The sequence below is a fragment of the Apodemus sylvaticus genome, chromosome 14 (assembly GCF_947179515.1).
Source record: "Apodemus sylvaticus chromosome 14, mApoSyl1.1, whole genome shotgun sequence".
Classification (NCBI taxonomy): domain Eukaryota; kingdom Metazoa; phylum Chordata; class Mammalia; order Rodentia; family Muridae; genus Apodemus; species Apodemus sylvaticus.
Genome location: NC_067485.1, coordinates 89,567,223 through 89,594,816, shown reverse-complemented (window position 1 = coordinate 89,594,816; position 27,594 = coordinate 89,567,223). Strand labels below are relative to the sequence as shown.

At 40.1% G+C, this 27,594-nt stretch overlaps 1 protein-coding gene across 1 annotated transcript in view; it reads left to right on the top strand.

The window, feature by feature from the left end:
• Ryr2 (ryanodine receptor 2) overlaps positions 1 to 27,594 on the top strand; it is a 466,338-nt gene that overhangs the window by 379,622 nt on the left and 59,122 nt on the right. Inside the window, exons 82-86 of the mRNA XM_052156653.1 lie at positions 8,471 to 8,570; positions 10,359 to 10,438; positions 14,054 to 14,130; positions 14,904 to 14,977; positions 26,323 to 26,403. Coding sequence (XP_052012613.1) covers positions 8,471 to 8,570; positions 10,359 to 10,438; positions 14,054 to 14,130; positions 14,904 to 14,977; positions 26,323 to 26,403 — 412 coding nt within the window. The remainder of the gene's footprint in view (positions 1 to 8,470; positions 8,571 to 10,358; positions 10,439 to 14,053; positions 14,131 to 14,903; positions 14,978 to 26,322; positions 26,404 to 27,594) is intronic.

Below are 27,594 nucleotides of genomic sequence, written 5' to 3'. Positions count from 1 at the left end.
TCTTTGCAAACTGCATGCTATATAAATAAGTGTCATTATATTTTTCAGTTTAAAAACAAGTTGTATGCAATCCATCACCTGTGAAAACCATTTACTCTGAGGCTGACCACTTGAGGCTGATAAAAACAGGAAAATAGTTTACCGAGACAACTGGTCCTTTATTGTCCTTATCTGTTTAGTGATTTAGCGGACCTTTTGTACATCAGTGTCTAGTTGTTTGACATAATTTCTGTGTAATCTAATTGTGGAATTTTCCCCTTACATCATACTGACTAAAGTACTATTGGGGAGTTTAATAACTCATAAAGCAAATTATGTTATGTAAGCTTAGAAAGAATAAAAAGTATGTGAGACATCAATTTTATCCCAATTATTGGCTGGCTGTTAAGACTGGCCATAGTTTCTACTCAAGTTCTTTATAACATATTTAGCAAAGATGTCAAGGAGAGTACAGAAATAGCTATGTTAAGAAACATGCTATTATAAGAAGATTTCCCCCAATGGCAAATATAAGAAAATTAAAAAATTACAGGAAATAGCGAATGGGGATCAAAATGCCACCGCCTCCCATCTCTCTCATGGTGGTAGGTGTTTCTCATTGGTGTGGTTCCCTGGCTCCTCTACAGGACAATGCAAGCTGCTCAGCAGCTGTGGTGGGCATGTGGTGGGCGTGTGATGGGCGTGTGGTGGGTGTGTGATAGGCGTGTGGTGGGCGTGTGGTGGGCGTATCTTGTTGGTGTGGTTCCCTGGCTCCTCTACAGGACAATACAAGCTGCTTGGCAGCTGCCCATTCAAATCCAGAATGGCAAACTTATTAATTTTTTAGATCTGTGGTTATTTCAATATTTAAATAATAAAATAGCAATTACATCTTAGAGGCCAGCATATTTTTTCAGGTACACCTAACAAGTCAGCAACTCTAGCCAAATGCTTTATTTACCTTTTGAGATTTATCAGACTCCGCGGACACATTATTCAGAGGCTGGCTGCTCTGCTGCTCTCGTCAAGCAATCGAGGACATAACTTTAAAATAACCTAGGCTTGAGAGCTGGCTCCTCGGTTCAGAAAGCATGCTGCCCCTCTCACTGCAGAGGACCCAAGTTAGGTTCCCAGCACTTGCACAGGGCAGTTCATGACCACCTCTAACTTCAGCTCCAGAAGATCAGAGCTGGCCCTCTCCTGGCCTCTGTGGGCATATGCACTCAATGCGCCCATGATTAAAAATATAATAATATTCACTTTAAAAAATAATTCAGTAAGCACATTTTAAGGTTCTAAAATACAGTTTTATAATCCAATGAAAATCTAAGTTAGTGACAGTGACCTGGCAAGGGAAAAGAATAGAAAGCAGACTCTCTTCCAGGCTGTCCTTATCACCTGCTAAGTAGGTCAGCTCCCTTTGCTAGTTCTCAGTTCCTTGGGACAGAGCATCTTTATCCAATTCAGTTTTTCAGCACTACTTAAAAAATGGAATTCTTCGAAGTTAAATCTTCAGAGGGGCCCAGCATATGTTATGTCATTACAGGGCCCTTAGGGCTCAGAATCCAGCCTAAGGTGTTGAGAAAGAGTGGTTATGTGGATGTGGGATGTTAAATCTCATATGTGGAAGTTCCCAGGGAGCATAGTCCTGTGGTGCATGCGTAGGAATAGTGCCCCTTCTACATTGTGTAGAGGACACGTACTTAACTTTACAATGGCCTATTTACTTTACATGTACAATAACTTGACTCTATGCTCAGGTTTTAAAAAATAATCTTGGATGAAGCTTTTTCTTGTCCAAGTCATGTAGAATAAATTAAAAAGAGAGTCAATGAGAGTGTAGACCCTTGGATGAAATGCCTGTTTGAATCCCAGCTATACCACCTACTATGTGAGGTTACCTGTCTTAGAAAAAAATGGACAAGTTACAGATATTACTCTACACATGAATCTTAAGCATTAAATTAGTTAACACTTTTAAAGCTCTCAGAACACTGCCTATCATATGGCTAGCTCTCTAAGCTGCAGTCTGGTGTAACTGTTTTGTTTCATCGATATTTCTTTCTCTAAAGAAAATCATAGAAGTCTATGGAGCCTGCTATAGAGAACTGTCTATACAGTGCCAGAGACCTGAGTGGTCACTTGTGTGCTAGGTGGCTATCAGCAGGCCACCTTAAATGGCTTAAAATGAAGATCTTCACCTTGGAAATCTGAGGGTCATTCCTATTTTTAATTTTTTCTGGGTTTTCTGTTTGTAAATACATGTTCTTCTTATTTCTGAGGATAATTTCACAGTTACTAACACCTAAATATTTGGTCAAGTCATCAAATTTTTATTACTCTTTATCTTAGCACTTGGGAAAGGTTGAAGAGGAAATAAATTTCTGTTGTATGAATAAAAATATTTCATAGTAAAATTTTATATAGAAAATAACATTAAACTTGAATACATATGTATCATTGTCTTTTCTTATTTTATACTTTAAATACATGTAATTAATTATATATAATGCAATAAGATGGAAAGATAATGTATTGCACATCACAAAGGAAAGAATCTCAACAATAAATTTAATTCATAGACCCATGGCAGATCTTGCCAATATGCTGTGACTATTTGATTCCAAATTTTCTAGGAGCCAACTTGAATTTGCAATAAGTATTAATAAGATCAATAAACAATAAGTCTTTAGAGAAAAACAGAATTCAAAATTTTAATAATACAGTAGAATTTATTCCTGGAGGTCAAGTTGTGATATAAGGAAAATGTCCTCAACAATTTGGTCAAGGTTATTATGGCTGTGTGTACTAACTAAGGATGGATACTAAGTCCATGCGAGAATGGAAGGAACATGTGTATCCCTAATAGATTCTGTAGAAAATTCCTTCTCTAAGCTAAAGGGATCCCCTCAGTAGGAACAGGAGCTCCATTAGGATGCAACCAGTTGTACAGAATTAGCCTAGGTTAGAATTAAGAGGGCCAGGAGTAGTGGTGCATGCTTTTAATCCCAGCATTCCGGAGACAGAGAGGCAGGTGGATCTCTGTTAGTTTAAGACCATCCTGGCTTACAGAAATAAGAAATAAGAACTGTATTTGAGAACTGAGAACCATAGGTGCCTGAGTTATAGAGTTAAACCCAGGGATGAGTTAGAAACATTCAATGTTGAAAGGTATTTTAATTCCACATTCCTCACAAAGTAATATGACATCATCCCATGCCTTGATGGCCTGTGTTATGTTCTTTTCTCATGACTCTGACAAGAGCACCTTGAGAAGGAAGGGCTTATTCTATCTTACAGTTGAAAGGCATAGTCTATCCTAAGGGGCCACCACAGTGGCATGAGCATAAGGCAGCCAGCCACATTGCATCTCCTCTTAGGAGGCATCCAAGACACAAATGCTAGTGCTCTGCCCATTTCCTTCTTTTTATCAATTTGAGATCCACACCCATGGCTCACACTGTCTACATTCAGGGTGTGTCTTCTCAACTCTGTTAGGCCCTTTGCCAAACATCCCATAGACACAGAAATCATTGGTCTTGTCCTCTAGGGAATTCTAAATCCTGTAAAGTTGGCATGGAGATGAACCATGGAGGTCACCATTTTGTCCTTTTGTTAGGCTTGGCCAGTTGAGGAAGGGTTGCATGGCATTCTTTTCTGCATTTAAGTCACTTTTAGACAAAAGCAAATAGAAAACAGGCATTTTAAAATTAATTTTGTGCCCAGGATAAATAAACCATGTTTTAATCTTGTTAATTTGGCTAAGTCTTGACTTTAGGATTATTCTTTTCATAGGGTTTAATGGACCATTGATAGAGCTCTTTTTGTGGTAGAGAATAAATTCTACTGGCTAGACATACTAGAAACTGTTCCCACTGAGCTCGTTGTATTGTTCAACACATTTGTTCTAAATTGTTTCTAAAAATGCTGAATCAAGGAGGAACATTACTCACTCTAAGATCCAGGGACACATCAGGTTGGAAGAAGCAAACTGTCAAAGCATACCATGCAGTAAATCTTGCCCCGAGAACCTTCCACTTGCTGGTGGGAGCGTTCACTTCTGGCTTGGTCTTTCTCTTGTCTATGTTAGTAAACCTTTTACTTCAGCAAATTATGCTTTGAATGAAAACATAGGCTTTCTTTTCTGACTTTATGAAAGAGAGTGCCTTAGAAATTATGCCTATCACATAGAGAAGTAAGGTTCTGTGAAATTGTTACAATGTTTGAAAGTTCAGCCACAAAAATGAAAGTTAGCAAGAGATTATCAAATGAACTAAGATAGACCATCTAAAAATTATTTACTTGCATTAATATAATTCTGAAGTCCCATTTGTTTGAAATGTTGCTAAAAGTAACTAAATGTATTTTCACAATGCACCAGACACTTAGCTTTTCAGACAAGAAGATATCACTTATAATACTACAAATTATGATCATACCTACATGGTACCATGGTGCCTTATTAACTTATTCTGTCTGTCATTCACTCAGATTTTCTTGAACACTTCCAGAATCCTCTGCATCAAGTATGCTATGATAAGTATTTGCTGGATTTGTGGTTGCAACAGGTTCTTAACCTTTCACGCCCCTTACAGTGGTATACACAATACAAGTTTTTTCTTAAGAAATTGAAAAGCATATATCATTAAGTTATAATCTTCTAAGTGTAGTTTTTTTTTTTAAAAAAAAACGGAATCAACTCTCTATAAAGGCCAATCTAAAGCTGTAATCTAATTTGACTTATTTGCATTGTCAACCAGTGTAACCCTCTGCTTCTCAACACTGTTGTCTTTGTCACTTGGTTTGTCCAATTGATTGTCTAGATCTTTTCTTTCAGTTGCTTATAATTGTGATACTTTCCAACTCCCCTTGTGCTTTAAGATACTGAAGAATATCTGCATTTGGAATATTACTAAATGAGAGGCATTCTTAAGAAAAATTTGGTTTCTGGAAATTTCTCTTCATTTAGATTATAGCAGCTTTCTCGCTGCTATTTAAAGAGGAGAAACACAGGAAGCCCTTATTGGAATCTTGGAAATACAGAGACAAAGCAAGGAACTGAGTTCTTTGTTTTGATGCACGGGATACAGATCGGCCAGCCAAAGCCTCTGCTGCCCCAAGTTCAGGCAACTGAGAAAAAAAATGAAGCAGTCTGGCCTTTGATGTCTTCTGGTTAAAATACACTCTCATTTACATTTTGGAAGATGCACTAATTTCTTTCTCAAGCATCAAGGAACAGTTGAAGTTCATGGTTATTTAAATTCTTGCCTAAGGGAAATTGTTGAAGAGCCCTGGGTGTCTTTATTTCCCCTTCAGAAGGTTTTCTTTTCCCACCAGAGGGGGAGGCTTCAGGGTCTCCTGCAGAACACACCATTTCATCATGACCTGCAGTTACACAAGAAGGAAATGCCCCAGGACTGGTATTTCCATTCAAGTTTGATCAGGAGTCTGGTTTATGACACCGGTGGATCTTTAAAAGATGATAGTTTGGTTAGAATGGCAGGAAAGGATGGTTTGGGGTAGATTTCAGCAACCGGAGTGTTTTGCCTCAGGTAGCATTCAGGCTGTGGTGCCAGTTTTGTTTTCCAGTCATTTGGAACCTGGGAATAACTAAAGGCAGAACTGCCATGCTGTTCCTGTCAGACCCTTAGGGAGTAAATGGAACCTGCAAGAGGTGAGAAGCCTAAGATTCTGAGTCCCTGAGTAAGAGAGTTTTTAAAAGCCTACTTCAGATGCTGGATGTGATGGAGCTGGGAGCCACATCGTTTTAGTAAACGTAGGCAGGAGGATCTCAGGTTTCAGGGCAGATTGGTGTGTGTGTGTGTGTGTGTGTGTGTGTTTGTGTGTGTGTCTGTGTGTGTGTTGGGTATGGGTGTGTGTACATACACACACACACACACACACACAGAGAGAGAGAGAGAGAGAGAGAGAGAAGAAAGGAAGTATGGAAAGAAGAAAGAAAGAAAGAGAAAAAAGAAAGAGAAAGAAAAACATATCTTCAAGTTGCATTTTGCATAGGAAAGCTCACATGCAATCATTTTGAAGGAAAAACATTTTTTTCCATGCAATCTATCTTCCTGTCTTAGTTATCTAGATTTTTTAATGGCATGATAAAATATCTCCATGAATTTCAAAGACAGTGTACCAGAAACAGAAACATACTCTCACATGGATCTGAAGAGAGACCTCCAGCTCAGTGGAACTAAGAAAATTTGTAACCTTTCTTCATGAGGCAGGATTGCTTTGGTTTTGTTGTTGATCTTGTCATTGTTTTGTTTTTGTTTGTTTGTTTTGCTTTTATATCAGTATTTCTCACCTGCCCAGTTGTTTTTAATATTTTCAGTGTCTTTCTTCGCCAGAAACATTGCTATTGAAATTTTGTTGTCAGATTTGAAGAATTAGGAGAGTGGTCTTTGTCTAGGGAGTATGATTTTAAAAGAAGTTGATTTGCTCTCCTGCCAAATGTCTAGTCTTCCTGTGCTCAAGTATCCAGTGTGATTTCAAAGGTAAAGATAACAGCAGCTGGTTTGCGGTGTGAGCTGTGAGGACTCTGAGCCAGCCTACCAGGGTGGGAGCGCAGACAGCAGAGGGTTGGTTCTCTGTCCTCAGGGCTTGTCTCTCCCGCCATCTTTCCTGTTCATGGCATTCTGAGGGTTGTCTTTGAAATTTGGTAGAAAGATAGCTCTTCCCAGCTTCCTGGCCTTCGTGGTTAGTGAAGACAGCAGGGGCCAGTCCCCCAGAGTGATCATTTCTTGATGTGGTCTTCCCTGAAGTCTCTTTTGCAGATGGAGTCGGTTAGGGTTTGTTAAATACAGGTTCTGTTTTCAGCTCTGGTGACAGGAGGGAAGCATAAGATTGTTGGCTCTGAAAGGAAGAATCAGATGTTGATCGTGAACATTAAACCATGACTGAAGAGCAGACAAAAGGGTCTCTTTTTTTTTTCTGTTTTTTCAAACCTGTGTTGTAATGACAGTACGGTTTCGTGTGTCTGTGTGGTTTCGTTTCTGTTCTGTTTTTGATTTCTCAGGAAGAGGTTTAAACATGAAGGCAACCCTTTTAGGCATTAGCATGGCTACAAACGAAGCACAGCGGCCTCTTTTCTTTTTTCTCTGCTTCCATTTAGGCCTATCACATAATTTAAGAGAAAAAAATTATCACAGGAGCTCTTAACTAAAGTACGGGGAAAAAAACCAACAAAAACACCTGATCAATTTTGTTTTTGCAGCACGATATTATCAAAGATTTAAGAAACAAATTTGCCAGCCTCGGCGAGAACTCTCTGGTAACAGCATAAATGTCTGTGTCGGTTGCTTTTGATTTGAAGGTTTCTTTTCTTTTTCTTTCTTTTTCTTTTTTCTTTCATTTGTTTGAGCCCATTTCTCCCCCGCCCCTCCTTTCGGTTCACTTTATTTCTCATATTCTGTAACGAGCAAGCCTTCATTTTTTAAACCTCTTCCATCTTTCAATGTCTATTTTCCGTACTGTGGATGGAAAGTTGACGGCGCCACAGTTGTCATCCCGGCTACCGCTGCGGCTCCTCCTGCCCTAGGCCACGTATGTGTTGGCCTTTGTGTTAACGGACATGATGCTGATTGAGCGTTTCATGTCCCATTGACTAAGCTTCTCTACCCACGCATTTGACGGACGCGCTGTCACGGGGCTCTATGCAACTTGCATTCTGCAACTTATACTGCTTAGTTCCGTCTCAATTCTCCAGCGAACTGGATTGCTCGCGTGAATGATCGATCATACCAGCCTGAACTTGCTGTGCCTTTATATTTTCCTTCCGATTTCCTCCTTTATGTTCACAGTGGTAGCTTAAGTGGTAAAGAACAAACCCCAGCCATTGCTCCAGTGCCATCATGCAGTCTCTTTTGTCACCTCCCGAGAATACAAAATATAAAGGCACATTGCTTCTCTTATTCTTTGGGGGGTAGTTGGGGTGATCTGTATCATAAATCCACGACTCAGTTGAAGCCTACCTTTTTTATCCATATCAGCTTTCAATTTTGCTTAAACTCCAAGGCGTCTAAGTTAACGTTCTTTTTGTTTTCGTTTTTCTGTGATTCACTGGTAACTTGCAACTCGAGCCATTTGCTGAGCAGTATCAAGTTATGGCCATGACCTAGGAGATTGCCAAAAATTAATGACCAACCTCTATGCACAGATGTCTCAATCAGAACGTGCAAGTTTCAAAGATGAAGTGTGAAACAAGCTTTGGACTGATCAGCCAATTAAAATTGAGAAAATAAAATGCATACTCATTAATCAATACTAAAAGTATATCTGGAAAAAATATCAAGGGAAAAACAAACCAAACCAAACCATGAGTTGAATATGTGCTTATCTGTGTGATTACATTGATGGTATTGAAATGGTCCATAATGTTGTCATAGAGCCCATACATGAAGAGATAACTAGAGTTGTGGTCTGTAGAGAGCCACTGTGATGTCTGATGGCCACCACATAAATGGTTGGGATTTGTGTTCAGGAAAAGGAAATGGAAAAGCAGAAGCTTCTGTACCAGCAAGCCAGACTGCATGACCGAGGGGCAGCCGAGATGGTTCTTCAGACCATCAGTGCCAGCAAAGGTAAGGTTTGTGTCTGCAGCCCAGAGGGCACCATTCAGCAATGGGAGAGGTGAGGTTTGGTCATGTTCCCCAAGGAGAGCTACTTAGAGCCAGGAAGAACAAGGCTCATTCCTGCCCTCCCCCCACCTACCCAGCAAGCACCATTTACTAGATACTATAACAAACACAGAGTTTGTGTTTTAATAAAACTTTATTTACATGTACAGACAGAGGCTTGGTCCTCAGACCATAATTTCCTGAATTTTGATAGAAATATTTAGATATTTAAAAATGAATTATTTAAAATTAATGTCTATCTCATTTATTTTTCTCATGTTAGTATCATCTTTATGAAAACATTTTTAATATCTAAATATAGCTTAAAAGTTGCAAAGAATGAAATCACATGATAAAATTAACCAGATATGAAGACTATGCAACGGAGCTAACTTCTGTGTAGTTAGAGTGCACACTTGGAACAGAAGTGTGGAACTTACACTTTTATTCTTTCACTATCAGATATATTTTTATGCACTTACCTACCACTATAAAGGAAAAAAACACACTTCAGAATTAGAATTAGAAGAAGCTAGTTTCATTTCCTCTCATGGAGTATTCCATGGGGAGGCTTGGATTGTCTGACATTAATTGAGGTCACACCATCTCAGAAAAGAATTCTCACATCCTTCCTTATATACAGCATCTAGCCAATTTTTTAGACTATATATTATATTTTGTATATTACATACAAGCCAATGAACATGTGAACCCAGTAAATCATATAGAAAAGAGAACAAGAAAGGTTGAAGGTTAAATACTGAGACAGATCTGAATGTATGGACATGAGACAACTCTTTCTTTCTTTCTTTCTTTCTTTCTTTCTTTCTTTCTTTCTTTCTTTCTTTCTTTCTTTCTTTCTTTCTTTCTTTCCTTCCTTCCTTCCTTCCTTCCTTCCTTCCTTCCTTCCTTCCTTCCTTCCTTCCTTCCTTCCTTCCTTCCTTCCTTCTTTCTTTTTTCTTTTTGGTTTGTTTTTGAGACAGGGTTTCTCTGTATAGCCCTGGCTGTCCTGGAACTCACTCTGTAGACCAGGCTGGCCTCGAACTCAGAAATCCACCTGCCTCTGCCTCTCAAGTACTGGGATTAAAGGCGTGCACCACTACAGCCCAGCAAGAGACAACACTTTTAATGTTGCTTGGAGTCAAATGGGAAATATAATGAAAAAAAAAGGAATAGTGGCACTTTTTAAAAAAATACTACATATGCTATTAAACCCTCTTGTCCCAAGTAGAGGTAAAACATATAGAAAGAAAATACAGCCAATGATGAACAACTATGTTTTGTCATTATTCTACTAGCTTAAAATTGAAAATGCACACAAACAGTGCATGCATATATTAAAAGTAATGAAGGACATGCTGAAAATGAAAATGATGCTTTTGGACAGGCAGGGCATTTTCCTTCAGGAGAGCTTTAAGTAGCTCACACCCATTCAGATACATGGTAAACTGCGAACATTAGCACTTTCCTGTCTCAGGAGTTCAGAATCAAGTTTCCTTCCCATTCCTTTTTATATGTTCTTGAATATATTATACAGAATATAGTCAGCATGTTGGCAGCATAAGGTTGCTGTGGTGTGATTGTGTCTATGATTTCTGGCACACAGATTAGTACCCTCTCCAGAGGGTAGAGAGCAGAGATTTAGGGGGGATAGTAAGGACTTACAACGTGGGTTTTTGTTGTTTTTTGAGGTAGCATAAGTTAGCACCACAAGAGAAATGATAGGAATTCTACCACTTCTGTGTTTTGAAGGTGAAACTGGACCAATGGTGGCTGCTACTTTGAAGCTGGGCATTGCTATTTTGAATGGTGGCAACTCCACGGTGCAGCAGGTAACTAACATCGTTGAGGAAGCCACGTGATACAACTTTCTATTTGCCTTAAAAACTTCGTTACAGCATATTTCCTGTATGAAGTGCTAAGTTTCATAATGATACTCTTGTTTTTTCAAATATTTTATGTTCTATGACAGTGTTTGCCTTCCCATCAGCCCCTCCTGTCCCCTCCCTCTCACCTTCCCTCTACGGGTCCTCCTTTCCTCCACACAGTCCTCTTTACTTTTATGTAGTCAAGCAGTGTCTTCCCCTAAGCCCCTGAGTGTGTCTCTGTTATCTTGTATGTACAGATGCTTCCCACCTAGAAGTGGGATTTTTTTTTGGATAAATTTATCACACGTTGAAATGATATTATTCACTACCCTTGTCCTGTGGGATGACTCCACAACCCAGTGCATGATTAGAGGCTGAGATATTTGCCCTCTGGTCCCAGAAGCAGGATGATCATTCTTTGGCGCCCCCTAGCTTTGTGTGAGAACATACTGCACATAGCTATCACAAGAATAAAAATCTCAAATCCAACATATGCATTCTATGGAATGTGCATCCATATTGCACATCACAAAGTTGAAAATCCAACCTATATCTTTTTTCTGAAACTCTGCAGACATAGTTTTGTGGTGCTCTGTAAGAGTCCGATGATGAGACAGACCCTGGCATGTTTAGCATGTTTTGAATTCATGATTAACCAAAATATTGATCCTGGACTCTGAACACCCCTCTGAGAATGAAGAAGAGTCACCAAAGAGGCCAGTGTTTACTGATCCTAAGGCTGAGGTGGTGAAAGCCGAGGTCCCGCCACAGCATCAGGAGGCTCCCCAGCTCCCCCGAGGTCCCGCCACAGCATCAGGGGGCTCCCCAGCTCCCCCGAGGTCCCACCACAGCATCAGGAGGCTCCCCAGCTCCCCCGAGGTCCCGCCACAGCATCAGGGGGCTCCCCAGCTCCCCCGAGGTCCCGCCACAGCATCAGGAGGCTCCCCAGCTCCCCTGAGGTCCTGACACAGCATCAGGAGGCTCCCCAGCTCCCCATTGCTCACACTGCTCACAGAACCTACTGTTTCTAGAAACCTGTGCAGTACCCACATGAGCACTCCTGTGTCTAAGTACTTAAGCAGAGGTCAGAAAGCCTTTCCAGTATCATTCTCCCAACACTGTGCTCGCGGTTGTTCTTGTTCAGATACAATCACACCTGCAGTGTGTACCAGTCTCATTCTAAATTATTATCATTATTTCAGGGAAAAAATATGCACACAAATATTTGTGTGCATGGACTTCCTTTGTTTGAGAATAGAAAGCATAATTTGTTTATGCTTTATTCGTGCATAGTATTATTTATTTACTATTTATTGTTTACTACTATTAGTGCATAATGACGGGTTTCATTCTGACACAGATAAGCATTATATCTAGATTATATTTTGATCATATTCAATACTGTTACCCTCTCTGGTCCACCTCCCATTTCCCCTGTTCCCCTTCCTCTTCCCAACTAGTTTCCCCTCTGCATTTCTATCTTTGTCTTTTTGCTGGGTGCCAGCCCCAGCAGAGGTGTTTCTTTCTTCTTGGTTCTTCTTGAGGCTGTGGAGGGGGGAAGAGCGGGGGGGGGGGGGGGGGGGGCAGGGGGTGTTTAAAACTTTTACTGAAAGTTTAGGGTTGCTATAAAAATAAAAGGTTTACTTATCTAAGTCTAAGTTACTTAGCTAATGTAGCTGACTTGCCTTCTGTGTTCCTCTGAAGCCAGAGACTGCAGTCTCAGGCATTTAACACTTTGTCCTAAAACAGCAGGAGATTAAGGAAAGGATTAGTTGCTAGAGCCTTTTCCCTATTGTCCACATGCCTCTTGCTTGTCAGTCTAGGGGGAAGTTAGGAGCAATAAACTTCTATTGAACCAGGAGAAGAGAATAACACTTGCAGAAAGAAAAACTTTTACATAAGTGAATATGCATACTCTCACATAAACTCATACATACAACTTCAAACATACATATTTTCATGCAGTCAGCTGGGTTCAGCTTGCATTCATTCTCACAATTTTATACTTACACATACATATGTGTATATTCCCACAATTACATACTTACACACACATCCATACTAACATATGCATATGGAGCAAAAGAACAAGCACCAGTGCAGAAGGAACTCACTTATTCTGGATGAAAAATGGACTCCAATATTTATTGCATCGAAATAAATTGTCCTGTCTCATGGTAAGGAGGAGCCTGACTGCTCCTTCTGTTTTCTGCAACATCTTCTTTTTTCCTTTTTCCCTCTGCAACTTGAACATTATTCTCTTAGTTATTTTATGTCACCTATAGTTTCTAAGTTATTCTACTCTCCTTTCTTCTTCTAATCTTGTTCTCTCCTGACTAAAAACTTCTCAGTTCAGTTCTTCTCTCATCTCTGTTCCTCTCACTAAATTCTTCTGGTCTCTCTTCTCTTTGTGCTCAGCCCTTAAACATCTTTCGGAATACATGATCACATGTTACAAAGTTCATCCAAGTTCACACAAAATTCCAAGTCATAAATTGAAATAGAAGTTTACAACAGAGAATGTTTACATGCATATCCATTAGGAGTAATTATATAGTTATCATTTATCTTCTCTACAGGTTCATAGAAAGTTTAAAACCATAACTAAGTTATAAGTGAAGTTTTGTATAGATAAACCCAGTCAATAGTTTATCTTCTGTCCTAACACCTATAATGAATCCTAGTTCCCTTTTTATGACCTTTGGTTAATAGTTTTACAACCTCTTGGAATGTGCTCTGAGTAGGAGAAAGTCTGGTTGCCATCTAAGAGCAATTAACTTGTGACACTTGGGAGACGGGCAGAGTTCTCATTGCAGTTTTGACTATCAGAAAAAGATCCTAGTTGTGGTCCCATTATAAAAGAACTTAATAATCACAGATATAATTTTAGGAATTTTTATAGGATCATCATTAAAACTTAAGTCACCTATTTGTCTACACAGCATCACTATAAGACAGTATATCTTCGTGGATCTGCAGAGATCTGCTCCAAAAGGGTGTGCTATTACTTATTGATTATTATATATGTTTAATAATAACAGGAAAAACATATTAATATCAGGAATCTTTCCTAAAATTAGTCTCACACAGCCTTGCTGAATGCGGCCTCACCTGTCACAGATTATATAATAATCCAAAGCAGGCATTTCAGGATGACCACCTGCTAGCATATTAGCTTGTCCCATTATGGCTCCCGACATCTTTTGACGACTCAGTAAGCTTAATTAGGGTTTAATTACTCAAGGGAGCACGGGCAACTTGCCAGTAGCTGCACCACTGAAGAAATGATCCTTCTTCCTCCAACCGTCATTAAGTACCTATTACGGAAGGTTGGGCTTGTCGGTCCGTGACCTCCTCCATGATGCAATGTTGACCATCCCAATTTTGTGCAGGGCAGGACTTGTTTGAGTAATCACAGCTTCCTGATGGGATGAGAGAGATGTCTCACTGAAGGCTAAGTGTCCAAAAGTCACAGATTCTCAGGACTTGGGTCAGTTGTGAGTCTCTGCATGTTTTTTCATTTAAAAAGCTGACCACACCTGTGTGCTCATCAGCCATGTGACTTCTCTGTTTCTGTAGAAGATGCTGGATTACCTGAAGGAGAAGAAGGATGTAGGCTTCTTCCAGAGCCTGGCAGGCCTCATGCAGTCCTGCAGGTGAGGATGTGTAGTTGTTCCTGCTTTACCCAGGGAGGGCCTATAATTCAAAGTATTTGTTTGAAACTGCAGTCATTAGACAAACTGGAATTGTTGATGAACAAAGATTTTAAGAGATGGGCAGGTGGTGCCCTATTGCCTGTCTGGATTTTAGAGGCAATGTCTTAAATACCATGTTAATGGGTATTTTTAGAGTCTGTGGGCTTCAATAGGGAGCTTGGAGAATGAAGTACATTCTCCATACTTGAAAATAAGCCTTAATAGTTTTAGTTTGTTTTAAATCAAGGGAAAACAGAAAAATTCTATTGAGTATAATATGAGAATTTTGGGGCTCATTTTCTATGGGGGCATTTCTTATTTTTTTCATGGTAATCTTTATAGTCATTTTCTATTCTTTTTTAACATTCTTTAGAAACATTCAGAGAGCTTTTGACTAACAAGCCTGATACAAGCTTAATACAAGCAGTTCCAATTGTAGAAACACCACCCTTGTATTTCTGTATATCTGTTAACACTAATGTTCTCTCTGAAGTCTATGAACCTTGTACTGATGTTCTCATAGATGATTCACTGTGGGCCTTGGGGAGAGACTGACTGGTTGGTCGGCCTCTAGGAAAATGAGGATGAATTGCAGAGGATCAGGAAATGCTCTCAGCAAAAGTTACCGTGGAGTGCCCTTCTGAGGGCATTTTGGTGTGTATGCATTGGCTGTTCTGAACAAAAAAAAAAATGACTTATTTGCCCTTTGTGTGTCTTCTTCCTTTTTATTGTAGTGTCCTGGATCTGAATGCCTTTGAGAGGCAAAACAAAGCAGAAGGACTTGGGATGGTGACTGAGGAAGGATCAGGTATCGATCACTTCAATGGGAGGCACCCCTGTCTCTGCTCTCCCCCAGATATACTCATTTGCAAGTCCATTTTCAGGCAGGGAGACGGATAACATGCTTAGGAGCACGTTTGAAAGTCCACATGGGCCACACCTCTAAGACCTCTATTCTACATCACTGCTGACCCTATTCTCCATGCTCTGTCCCCAAGCTAGCCACACAGAGATAAAAGATTAAGAAGAGATAAAGACCCTTGTTGGCAAATTTTCAGCAAAATAAAAATGCCCAGGAGAAGAGATAATACTTCAAATTCTCTGGTCTAACCTGCTGCAGGCTCCCTTTCTCCCTTCTAAAGACAAGCATCTCCTTTGATCTCTCTCCTCCCACCTTCACCCACCTCTCATCTCTTCAAGTCCAGTTTGATTAAAAAAGAAAAGAGTTGTTTTTATATTTGAATAATTGTGGTTGCTTTATTCAGGCATACCCCCAATAGAAGCTTATTTCACTTCAAATATTTCTATCAACAGAAAGATTGCCAGGCAATGCCCTGACCACAGGAGTCATCGGTGGTACCTCAGTCATTTTAGGAATATTTATTAGGAACAATTATCTTCAATATTTGTTTCAATTGCTTTTTTTTTTACATCTTATTTTTTAAGTCCTTTAAGTGTCTATGGAGGCTAGAGCCTAGCCAGGGCAGCAGGCTAATTTTGGAACATTGCATCTTTTCTTAGATTAATATTGTTTCAAACAAACAAACAAAAACAAACTGCTGTTCTGCCTGTTGTTTGTAGCTTTCCCTGGCCATCCTGAAATATTGTTGAATGGATTAATATTTTTATGACTGTATATTTTTGTTGTCACCAATAATAAAAATAGCCACTCTTTACTATTCCCTGCCTTTTGTCTCTGGGACTTAATGTGACCCTGCAAGGCCTATGTGGCTTGTAGGATATTTAATCTATGATGGTTTCATAAGTAGGTTCAGCCATTATCTTCAAGCCATCTGGTCCTGTAATATAGTTTTCTCCTGTCAAGAGGATCACCAGCACCATTCTAAAACTTCTGATATTTTCTTGCCCCGGGACTCCATGGGAGAACAAAGGGATATTAGAAACCCCAAGGCAATTCCCTGCCTGCCTCTAGTATTTCAGAGTCCTGGATATTTTTCAATTGTATAATACCAAAACATAAATAAATTTTCTATCCAAAGTTTCCCTCCCCAGGTCAGAATTTGAAGTTAATTTAGTTCCCCCTGCACTTATTATAGAATGTCTCAGCCCCTGAACAAAACCAAGTTCATTGACTTTATTCTGTTTCTGTCCACCTCAGGCACCTGGGAGAAGGCTCACTGGTTAAAGTGCTTGCCTCCCAAGTGTCAGGACCAGAGTTCGATACCCAGAACCCACATAAATGCTGAGTGAGCATGGTGGCACACCTGGAATTCTAACCTCAAAGGGGAGACCTCCCTAGAGCACTGGGTTCGACTGTAAGACCTTGCTGCAATCAGTAAAGTGGAAATGGTGTTAAAGATGATTCCCAGCATCAACCTCAGGCCTCCACATGCATTGCACCCATGCACATATGAAAGCATTCACACACACACACACACACACAGAACAGGAAGTAGAAAAAATCAGTTGTTTTCAACAAAAGGAAGATAGACACAAAGGGAGCTTCCTCCTGGGTCAGCAAGACATGAATTAGACGGGCAGGGCTTTCATTCCCAATCAGCGGCCATGACAGTGGCCACTAGGGTGTGAGCGTTATGTACGTCTTTCATTAAGAGGTGGGTTTTGTCTCTGCCTTATTTTTCATATCACACCCAAATTACCTGGTTTATTGAATCACTCTCCTATTTTGTTACAAATAGTAAGCAAAAAGCCTACTTTCAACTTCTTCCTCTTCTCCATTTCCTTTTCTTTCCTCCTCTGTCATCTGTACCTCCTTCCTCCCCTCAGTCATCACTCATGAACGTGGTAACTATTCAAACCAGGCGGCTGTTTGGTTATTTGCTTTTTGTCTAGCAAAACTTGTGTGTACTTACTTGGTAGTGACTGTTTTGTTTGTTTTTTTCCCTTTTATTGTCCATTTTGGTCACTAGATTACTTCATGTCTACCCTGCATTCTGTTACTTTATTTAACATGTATAAACTTTGTTTCTTTTTGTCTTATTTCTGTGAAGTTGAACACTATTCATATACAAGATATGAAGGAGCCACAGGATTGAAATAATATTGTTTTAATTTGTTCTGTTGTGTTTCTTTCATTTACACAATGGTCCTTAAGGAACTACTGTTTGCAACTGTGTGAATGAAGGAGTCTTAGGATGTATGCGCCCATCCCCCTGTGGCGTGTCCATCATGAACATACTGTGGCTTTATGACTGTATCAAGTGCATGGCAATCTGCACATATCAGGAAGAGCGACCTATGACTAGCCAAGTGTACTCTGCCACTGGCCTTCCAATAGAAGGTCTACAGGATTGTTTTTCTTTCTTTAAAAATATGACAGATTTAAAAAGTCCTTTGGCATCAAAGTTAATTTTCATCCTTGAGATTTGATATTAAAAACCAACTCAAAACAGTATTACCATTTTTCTCTTCAAAGAGACAGTGTTTGTGACCTCTGAAGGGCAGTGTAGGAGTAAGGAAGAATATGGGGGTGGGGTCATTTATGTATTTATTATTTATTTACTTTTAATGGAGCCTAGCTTGCCAGCAAAGCTTCCTGAACCAAGAGACATACTGGAACATTCCATTGACCCCTTATCTTTGAAAGCATCACACCGTCTCCAGCCCTACTTTAAGAGATTTTGTAATCACTCACTTTGGGTATGTGTCTATTATTCCTGTGTTCAGCCCATTAGTTTAACATTCTATAAAAGCAGAAAAAAGCTGACGCCTCTCTAGAGAAGGAAATATTGGACATGGTTCTGAAAAGCCTCCACCCTCCATTCGAGGCTCACACCACGTCTTCTATTCGAGTCTCACACCACACCCTCCATTTGAGACTCACACCAAGCCCTCCATTCGAGGCTCACACCAAGCCCTCCATTCGAGGCTCACACCACACCCTCCATTTGAGGCTCACACCAAGCCCTCCATTAGAGGCACACACCACACATGCAGCCCTGGGTTAACAACGCTCAGCTCTCATCTTCTCAGCCTCACACGGTCTTCATGGAGTGATGACTCTCCCTGGTGGAGACCTTATGTCCACAGTTACAAAATTCACCAGCTCGCATGAGTGAAGGTTCCCGCCCCCAGAAGTTTCTCCAGTAAGGGAAGGTACCGGCAGGGTGTTATAGGTAAGGAGGGAGATGGCCAGGACCTACTTAGTGGGTATCACACAGTAGTGGCGCAAGGCCAGGGTGGAAATGCGGGCGAGCATTATGGTGAGTCTGTGAATTCCATGAGCTGAGCCATTTTTTTCTTTTTCTTTTTTCTCTCTTTTTGTCACTTTTTATGGAAGCTTCAAAAAATTCTTTTTTCTTTTCTTTTCCTGTCTTTCTTTTATTTTTACTTTTCTTTTCTGAAAATTTTATTGTTATTGGTGCTATTCCTAATCCAATCAGAAAAATGCCATTAGGAAAGATGGGTTAGTTTCAGGTTTATTTATCAGGATTTTGGACTAATGCTATACATTCTTGTCTTCTTACTGTAGTTGTTGTCAGGTCTGCTCCGCCTCCTCTGCAGTTCCTGCTCTCTACTAAATGTCTCCCATTCTGACAAAGACCTCTACCTCCCAATTAAAAGCAATCAAACAAACAGTCTTAGTCAGGGTTTCCTACACAAACATCATGACCAAGAAGCAAGTTGGGGAGGAAAGGGTTTATTCAGCTTACACTTTCCACATTGCTGTTGATCACCAAACGAAGTCAGGACTGGAACTCAAGCAGGTTAGGAAGCAGGAGCTGATGCAGAGGCCATGGAAGGATGTTTCTTACTGACTTGCTCAGCCTGCTTTCTTATAGAATCCAAGAATACCAGCCCAGAGATGGCACCACCCACAAGCCCCCCTTTGGTCACTAGAAAATTCCCCACAGCTGGATCTCATGCAGGCACTTCCCCAGCTGAAGCTCCTTTCTCTGTGAGAACTCCAGCCTGTGTCAAGTTGACACACAAAACTAGCTAGTACACAAACTAAACCAAAACCCCCAAACAAAGAAACAAAAAAGAAAACAACCAAAATAAAACCCAGAAAGCCTTCAGCAGCTGCATTTGGTGGTGATGTGATGTCCTCAGTATTGCCCTCTCTACCTCTTCCTGCCCTGGTTTTATAGTGATACAGGTTCTTACAAATGGTATTCTGTCAGCTGGGCATAGTGGTTTGCACACCTTTAATTCCAGCTCTTGGAAGGCAGAGGCAGGTGGATCTCTGTGAGTTTGAGGTAACTCTGCTCTATATCCTGAGTCCCAGGACAGCCAGGACTACATAGTGAGACCCTGTCTCAGGAAAAACAAAACAGAGGAAGGAAGGACTAGACAAGGCCTGTGTGGACATTTCCACCCCATCCTCAGACTTTTAGCTTGTTCTTCATCAGAAGGCTTTAACCTCATCATCAGGAGCCTGAACATGTAGTTTTTATTCTTTCAAAGATTCTTCTGGAATACAGCAGAAGAGATTGTGTTTTGGTTTTGGTCATTGTGTGCATATCATAGGCAAGCTAAAACTTTGAAGTTGAACTGATTCTATAGAATTTGCTTGATTAAAAATAAATACCTCCTGAACATTAAACTGCAAACAAACTTTTCCAATCTCAGCTCAATTTAAAATTATTTACCCTGAAATTTTATTATTTGTTGAGACTGCCAAATTTATATCAGGTTTAAGTAACAAAGATTAAGTTTTAATTGATTAAGGAGAAAGGTTTCTATTAATCCTGAAGGATTGGCTACCTATATTCTTATATAAAGTATTTTAATTCCTTTGTCATGTGCTAGTTTTCTGTATTTTCAAATTCCACTCACAAGTCAATCTTGGTGTCCTATATACTTTATTCTTTCCCCTTGCTTTTAGGAAAGAGTTTGATATTTGGTTCATGAAATCTTTGAAGCACTTAGTGGAGTCTGAATATCTGAAATATGCTGGCTGGTGTCCTGGGCATGAGAAGGGATGATTTTTGAGAATTCCTCATTATATAGAGATGTACAAGCAAACAGTTTCAGAATAGCCTCTCTGTACAAGTGCACTTGTACTGGAATTTCCTCCAGCTGGGGTCATGATATCATAATAGGGGTGAAATCTGGCCTGAAGTGGGAGTCTGTGAAGCCAAGGACTCCTGTAGAGGAGCAACATATGAAAGTTTAGTGTATAGACTGGGAGCATGAATTGTGAATAACCTTGTCAGATTGAAGACATCACTTGATTAGTGTAGACTATAGAGAGTTAATGATGTCAGCGTAAAAAAAAAAAAAAAAAAAAAAAAAAAACAAAAAAAACAAAAAAAACAAAAAAAACAAAAAAAAACAAAAAAAAAAAAAAACCCAAGTCATGTCTCAAAAAGAATAGGAGAAAGTTGATTCTTGACTAAGATCTGAGAACACAGATTTAAGTCACTCCAAATACCATAAATACTATACCCCAATGTGGTGACAGTTTCATGAAGGGCTTTTTAATAGTTACAGAATAAAGAAAGCAATAAATAAAAATATTAAAAATACATTGTTGGAAATATCAAGTAGGTAGATTTCAGAAAGGTGAGGAAATCTCTGCTGTAGGCCTCAGCTGTTATCCAGTGACATTTTGGTTGTGTGCCAGTCATCTCTTTGTACATTACAAAGGATTCCTCTAATAATTACAGTGATGTTAGCCACCTTAACTAGCAGTTTATGGGGCTAAAGTAGTCTATGATAGTTTGGTTCTGGACTTTAAACGTTCTAGTTCTCTACAAATGGCAGACGTTCTGATCAGATCAGTCATTTAGCCTTGTAGAATGTTGAACATACGTCTGCCCCCTTTTGTTGGAAGGTGGGGGACTTCAGTTTACAGTAGGAAACCATGAAGATCTTCTCTACGCTGCCAGAAATTTCTGTGTCTTCCTGTCACCATAGCTGAATCTTAAATAAGTAATATTGTAAGCAGGGTTAGATGCCACATGGATAAAGTCCCTAATGTCACTTGTAGAAGAAAATGTCTAAAGGGCTGCCCTGACATTACAGTACATAGATTTCTCAGGAATGCAATTATAATAAACAGACCATGGGTCCTCCAGAAACAGTGACCAGCAGACCGTGGGTCCTCCAGAGACAATGGGCAGTATAATGACAGATTGTAGGGCTATCTTTAGAGTAGACTTTCCATTGTTAAAGGAATACAACCGTTTATCTGAAGAGCATGTTCATTGGATTGTTGAGTTGGATTTTGAGGCAACATTGTAGATGAAGGAGAATACTATCTGAAGAGAGGTACGTCAGCCAGAATGCTGATGAATAAAAATTATGAACAACAGTGGGAATTTCAGGGAGAAAAGTGACCACCAAGATGCCAATCTCCCAAAGTTTGGAAATATGCATATGGCTACTTTAATTCACTTGAGTAACAAAAGTCACTGTGCTATCTTTTTTTTTTAAGTTGTCTTGGCCTCTGAAATAGAAACATCTTGTATACACAGTCTCTCACTAACTCAGTTGTTTCAGATTCAGCCTACCAAAACACACTGTTTCAAAAGTGTAAACTATGTAGGCATCATAGCTTTGAAGCTTCATATTTGTTCCTTATCTTAATCAAGTTTCTATTGCTGTGGTTAAACACCATGACCAAAACAACTTGGGGAGGAAAGGGTTTATATAAATTTACAACTCTCATGTTGTACTCTAAGGGTTTACATAAAGTTACAACTCATATGTCATACTTTATCACTGAGGAAACTCAGGGCAGGAAAGAGGTAGAAGCTGAAGCAGAGGCCATGGAGGAGTGCTGCTACTGGATTGTTCCACAGCTACTTGCTCAGCCAGCTTTAGCACCCAGTACCATCTGTTCATGGGCAGTGCTTCCCACAGTGGGCTGTAGCTACCCTTATCGGTCATCAGTCAAGAAAACATCCCACAGGCTTGCCATAGGCCAGTCTTATGGGGGTAAATTTTTTGACTAAGGCTCCCTCTTCCAAAATGAATACTAGCAGTGTCAAGTGGACATAAACCTATCAGCACACTCCAAATTTCAAACCACCTTTATGAGTTTGAGCCATTTTGATTGCCCAAACACAAAATGAATAGGTGAGGAATTTGCTTTTCTCAATAGCAAAGTGGGAGATTCAAGGTGAAAGACTGCTTGTGTTAGTTTCTTTTCTGGATCCTATCAGGATCAAACATCCTGACAGGCAACTTAAGGGAGAAAGGGTTTTCAGTTTTGGTTCACAGATCAAGGGCACAGTCCAACATAGTGGGGAATCAAGGCAGCAGGAGTGTGAACTGCCAGTTACACCGAAGTCCTTGTCAAGAAACAGCACAGAGAATGCTATTCATAGCTTACTCTCTCTACTTTATTGATACAGTGTAGAATCCCTCACACAGTCAAGATGGGTCTTCTCATATCATTTAATGTAATCAAGATAACCTCATAAGTATGTCCAGAGGTCCATCTTCTAGATGATTCCAGACTCTGTCAGATTGACAGTTAAAGCTAATCATAACATTTTCCCCAAACCACATCTTGGAAATGGTTTCCTTGGGTTCCATAGTGTGAAGAGCATACATTATACATGATGGTTACTAGTCAAAGATTTCAGGAGTTCTGATGCTAACTTTACAAAGTCTAGATGGGACGACACACTGGATGCAGAAAACCCATGAAATCTAGACACATATAGTGTTCTCTGCCTGCCTCCTCCATCAGACTTCAGGGCTACTCCTGCTCAGGGCATTGTTCATCTAGAAAGGCGCCTGTTCTAGAGGGCACGGTTGGATGTTTCCTGATAGTCTCTGGACTCAGATCTGGACATTGTTCATCTAGAAAGGCACCTGTTCTAGAGGGCACGGTTGGATGTTTCCTGATAGTCTCTGGACTCAGATCTTTTACCAGCAAATGACTGTATGGTGTTAATTGAGTCCCCTACATTCCAAGTTGTGTCTTGAATTACAAAATAGATTACACCAACTTGATTTATATTATTATAAGTCTAAATGAAATCCCATTTCTAGCGCAAGCTCATGGTTACTAAATATGAACTCAGAATAAAATTTTAAGAAGTTAGTTGCTAGTTGTATTGTAAAATAACTCCAGACATTATGATGAAGCCTCTTAAAAGGTGATATTAGAACTAAAGCCATGCAATGAAATACCCAAGTTTCTAACTGCTTAGTAGTACCTTCAGTATTAATTCTTCAGTTTGATACCACACAAAACAGATATCTAAGTCCTCTGAAAATCAGTTTGAAATTAATTTTCTCCATTATCATGGGGGCATTTCTGAGATTTACTTAAATAAGAGATTGTGGGGAAACTCCCGTGATTTAGATACTCATTATTAGAAATATTGATGTAGCAGGACTCTACAACAATAGGAACTCCAGTCTTTGAGATCCATCCCTTTTCAATTATTTTTATCTATATACTAAATAGAATTCTATGTATGCTGTTAAAATTTATGGATCTATTAATAAGTATTACCAATTAATTACCCATTAATATTAGTAGCAATCAAACCAAGCTTTATCTGGGAAAGAGGCTAAGAACTTAAAATGGTGTCATAGTCATTCTGAATAATCCCTAGTTCTACACAAAGATACAGATACACACATCTCCACCCCAGCACATATATCTAATTGAAATTAAACAGATACGCTTTGTTGTATAACCCAGGTAAGTCAACTATAGGAATAACATATGCTAACTTTATTAAATTGGCATCACTTTTCCATTAATACTTTAAATGAAGAAGATCTATGTGGTTTCTTCACAATGAAAATTTAAAATGCTGTGAATATATATCTCCCTTTCAATGAGGGTGATAATTTTCCTAAGTTATAAAGACAATTAAATATGGGCAAATAACAATCTCTCGGCCAGGCACATTGCCCCCATCTTTATAATTTATGAGCATACTGTAGAGGATGCAGAGCTGCCAACAAGCTACACAGTGGCCTCATCTTATAGATGGAAATAACTAAGAGGCAAAGAACAAAATCCTCACAAGCAACAGCATCTGGACAGTTCCCTCTGTGTACTGGACATCCTAAGCAGAGAGATGCGTTTCATTTTATTTGTATCAGCCCCATGCAGCCATCATAGATATCCCAAGACTGTAGAAATACTTTCAACTCCGTCTGACTCCTCCAGTTCATTACTTACTATTAGTTTGCATCTGACAGGGGGCTTTCTTTTACATTAAACACAAAACAGACCTGTTGATTGTGCACCTCCTGCAGACATAAAGCCATTTTCTATCTCTGTTACTAGACCACATACTGGCAGCATGGGCGATGGTAGCATTTTAGTTGAATAGTAGTGAGTTCATGAAGCAGAGCATCCTGGGATATATCTGGTTTCACTGATAGTGAGCAGAGGCTTGGCCCACCCACTCCCCTCCTCTCATCTTCCCCATTCTTCTGATGTGTGTGTTGTGCTTATAAATAAATGAAGTTTCTTGTATGTGTTTTAGCTTATAGTCAAGAAGTCACCACTATAGCAATAATAACAAAAGCTTGATTATAATTTTTGCCTGCTAGGCACACAAATGGATTACCTCAGTGTTATTCCTTTGAGTTAATTTTTCTGAATAGTTTCCCCAAGGCCATTGACATTTTGAACATTGAAAAAATACAAACATACATACATGCATAATGCATATATATTATGCTGTTTTTCATTTTCTGAAATAAAATTAATGGGCTCACAGGGAAAGAATCAATGTCCGAATGAACTCATAATCGTTTGATTTCAATATCATTTTGAAGAGTCTTCTGATTTATATGGCTCATGAAAATGATACCTAGAATCATCAATGGAGAGTTTAGCTTGTCTATCAGCCTAAACTGTTCTCCTATCATGGATCTAAGCACTGAGGAATGGACTTATCAGCCATGTGTGGAGGTTCCTCTTACTCTTTGAATTTGCTGCATCATTAGATTGGTATGCCTGGCAATTATCATTTCCTGGGAGCGAGTAGGGAAACAGGTACAATGATTATATATACTTTTTAATGTTTACATTAGTTACCAAAATGGTTTTGCTTCCTACCCCTACCATTATATGAAGCCTCTCACTTTGAAAGTCACAGACTACGGACTGGTAAGTCCATCAGCTCTCATGTCTCCACGGTCATTCATTTATCTAGCTGAGCCCATGAACATTGGTTGCATAGTGTCCTTTCTCCACCCAAACTCTTCCTAGCCTGTAAAGTTATCATTTTATTTAAATACATTAGTACATCCATTCACTGGCAAAGCAGCATTTTTTTGGTCATTTTTATTTCTAAATAACACACATTCCTAAGAAGGCATTCATAACGTTGACATTTTTTCCAGTTGCACATTTTTTTTTTTTGCTTTAGCAATCAGTTTTCATTTGTGTGATGTTGTTTCGTGTTTGTTTCTTTCCTTGTGCTTTTGTGTCTAGAAGGAAACTGGGATTGTGAATTGCAAAATAGGTAAGGGATCAAGCCCTTTCCTAAGTCTTCAGCATTAATCATGATGTGTGTGTACCTTTTATAATTCAACATGGCTTCTGCCCAAGGGCTGGCCATCTTGCCTTCTTACCTTTCTCTGTCAGTGATCAGCTCTCAGCTGAGCCCCCCGAGTCTTTCGTGGGGTTTCACAGGGACCCTCCTACCCATTCTCTGAAAACACTGCCCCCCTAGACATCTCTCTATTTGAGACACCTGAGCTACTACTGCCTTTTTTACTTAGTTGACAAGTTGAAAAGTAAAAGTTAAAGTGGGTTGACCATTTCTAGCAGTTAACAATATTCAAGAAGATCTCTTAATTATCATTTATTAAAAGAAACATGGTGCAGTTTTGTTTGCTAGTGGATTTGTCATGAACCACATGGTCCTGCCTAGAGAGCAAAGTAAGTTAAATCTTTATAAAAGATGTAGAGTTCATTACTACTCCCGACACAAGGTATCAGGGAAGGAAGGTTCAACCTTTGGGTTATCTGTAAAATGTTGCCACCCCATGCTGCTGCTTCTAACAGAGAGAAACCCGGGTTTTAAGATTTACCTGTTCTTTTCTGATAAAGAAAAAGCACATCTATCTGCCAAGCGCATGATCCTAGGAGCTTCAGATAGAAGCGGGGTGGCTGGGACTTAGTTCTGTTCTGGGTGCAGAAAGCTGCTAGCTGGATGTGCAAGTGGTAGAGGTTGGGGCGTGCGAGCGGGAGGGCACCCGGGGATGGTCCCTGCTCATCCTCTGTCCTTCCCACAGGGGAGAAGGTTCTGCAGGATGACGAGTTTACCTGTGACCTCTTCCGATTCCTGCAGCTGCTTTGTGAGGGACACAACTCAGGTGGGTGATGAGTGACCCTGGATGGTGCTGGCCAGGAAGTGAGGCTCTCAGTTCTGACAGCAGGGACCCAGGCTTCCACTGGGCTTCAACATCTGAGTTGGTGGTGTGCTGAGCATTGTCTTACAGGCAGTGAGCATGCACCAGGCACTTGATGGCTGGAGCTGATGCTTTCAAAGTCTATATAGTTTTTCACACTCCCCTCCCTCCCTCCCTCCCTTCCTCCCTCCCTTCCTCCCTCCCTCCTTCCCTCCCTTTTCCTCCCTCCCTCATTTTCTCTCTCCCTGCCTTCCTCCCTCCCTCCCTCCTTCCTTACATCCCTCCCTCCCTCCCTCCCTTACTCCCTCCCTTCCTCCCCCCTTCCTCCCTCCCTCCCTTCCTCCCTCCCTCTCTCCCTTACTCCCTCCCTCCTTTCTTCCCTCCTTCCCTCCCTCCCTCATTTTCTTTCTCCCTACCTCCCTCCCTCCTTCTTATCCACCCCTCTCCCTCCTTAGTCCCCTGTTCCCCTCCCTCTCCCACTTGCACCCTTACTCCCTCCCCAGCCCCCTGTACTTCTTCCTCCCCCCCTCCTAGTTTTTGTGAGACAGCCTCACTATGTAGCCCTGCTGGCCCCAAACTGGCCTCTTCCCGCCTCTGCCTCCCAAGTGCTGAGATTACAGGGGTGCATCACGTTCCTGGTTTTGCTTGATCTTTCCATCATTGTAATGTTAGTGAAAATAATGGCGATGATGATGATGATGATGATGATAAATTAGATAGCATCACAGTAATGTGGATGGCTATCTTTTTTTCCCTGATTTTTATTAACCTCAGGCTTACATTTGTATATGTTGTTTGCTGTATTTCTATTCCTGGTTTTTATACCCAGCACTGGGCCAGCCTTGCAGTTTCAAAAAGATAGGAACCACACCTTAGTCCCTGTTGCCTTTGTCTTCCAAACACTTTTGTGCAAAACTTGAGAACACAGCATTGTTCCTGAATAAATAATTTTATTTTATGTCCTCAAGGATGGAAACAGCCTCAGTTACTTCTATATCCAGATCTCTAGAGTGTGGGATACAATGATGCTAGCAATGTCTTAATCTGGAGCTGAATCTTCTGTGAAATAGGATTGGGGAGATCATCACTCATTTTGGTTTTAATTTATATGGCTGGAGTTCGACCTGTGGTCTTACATATATGAGGCAGGCTCTC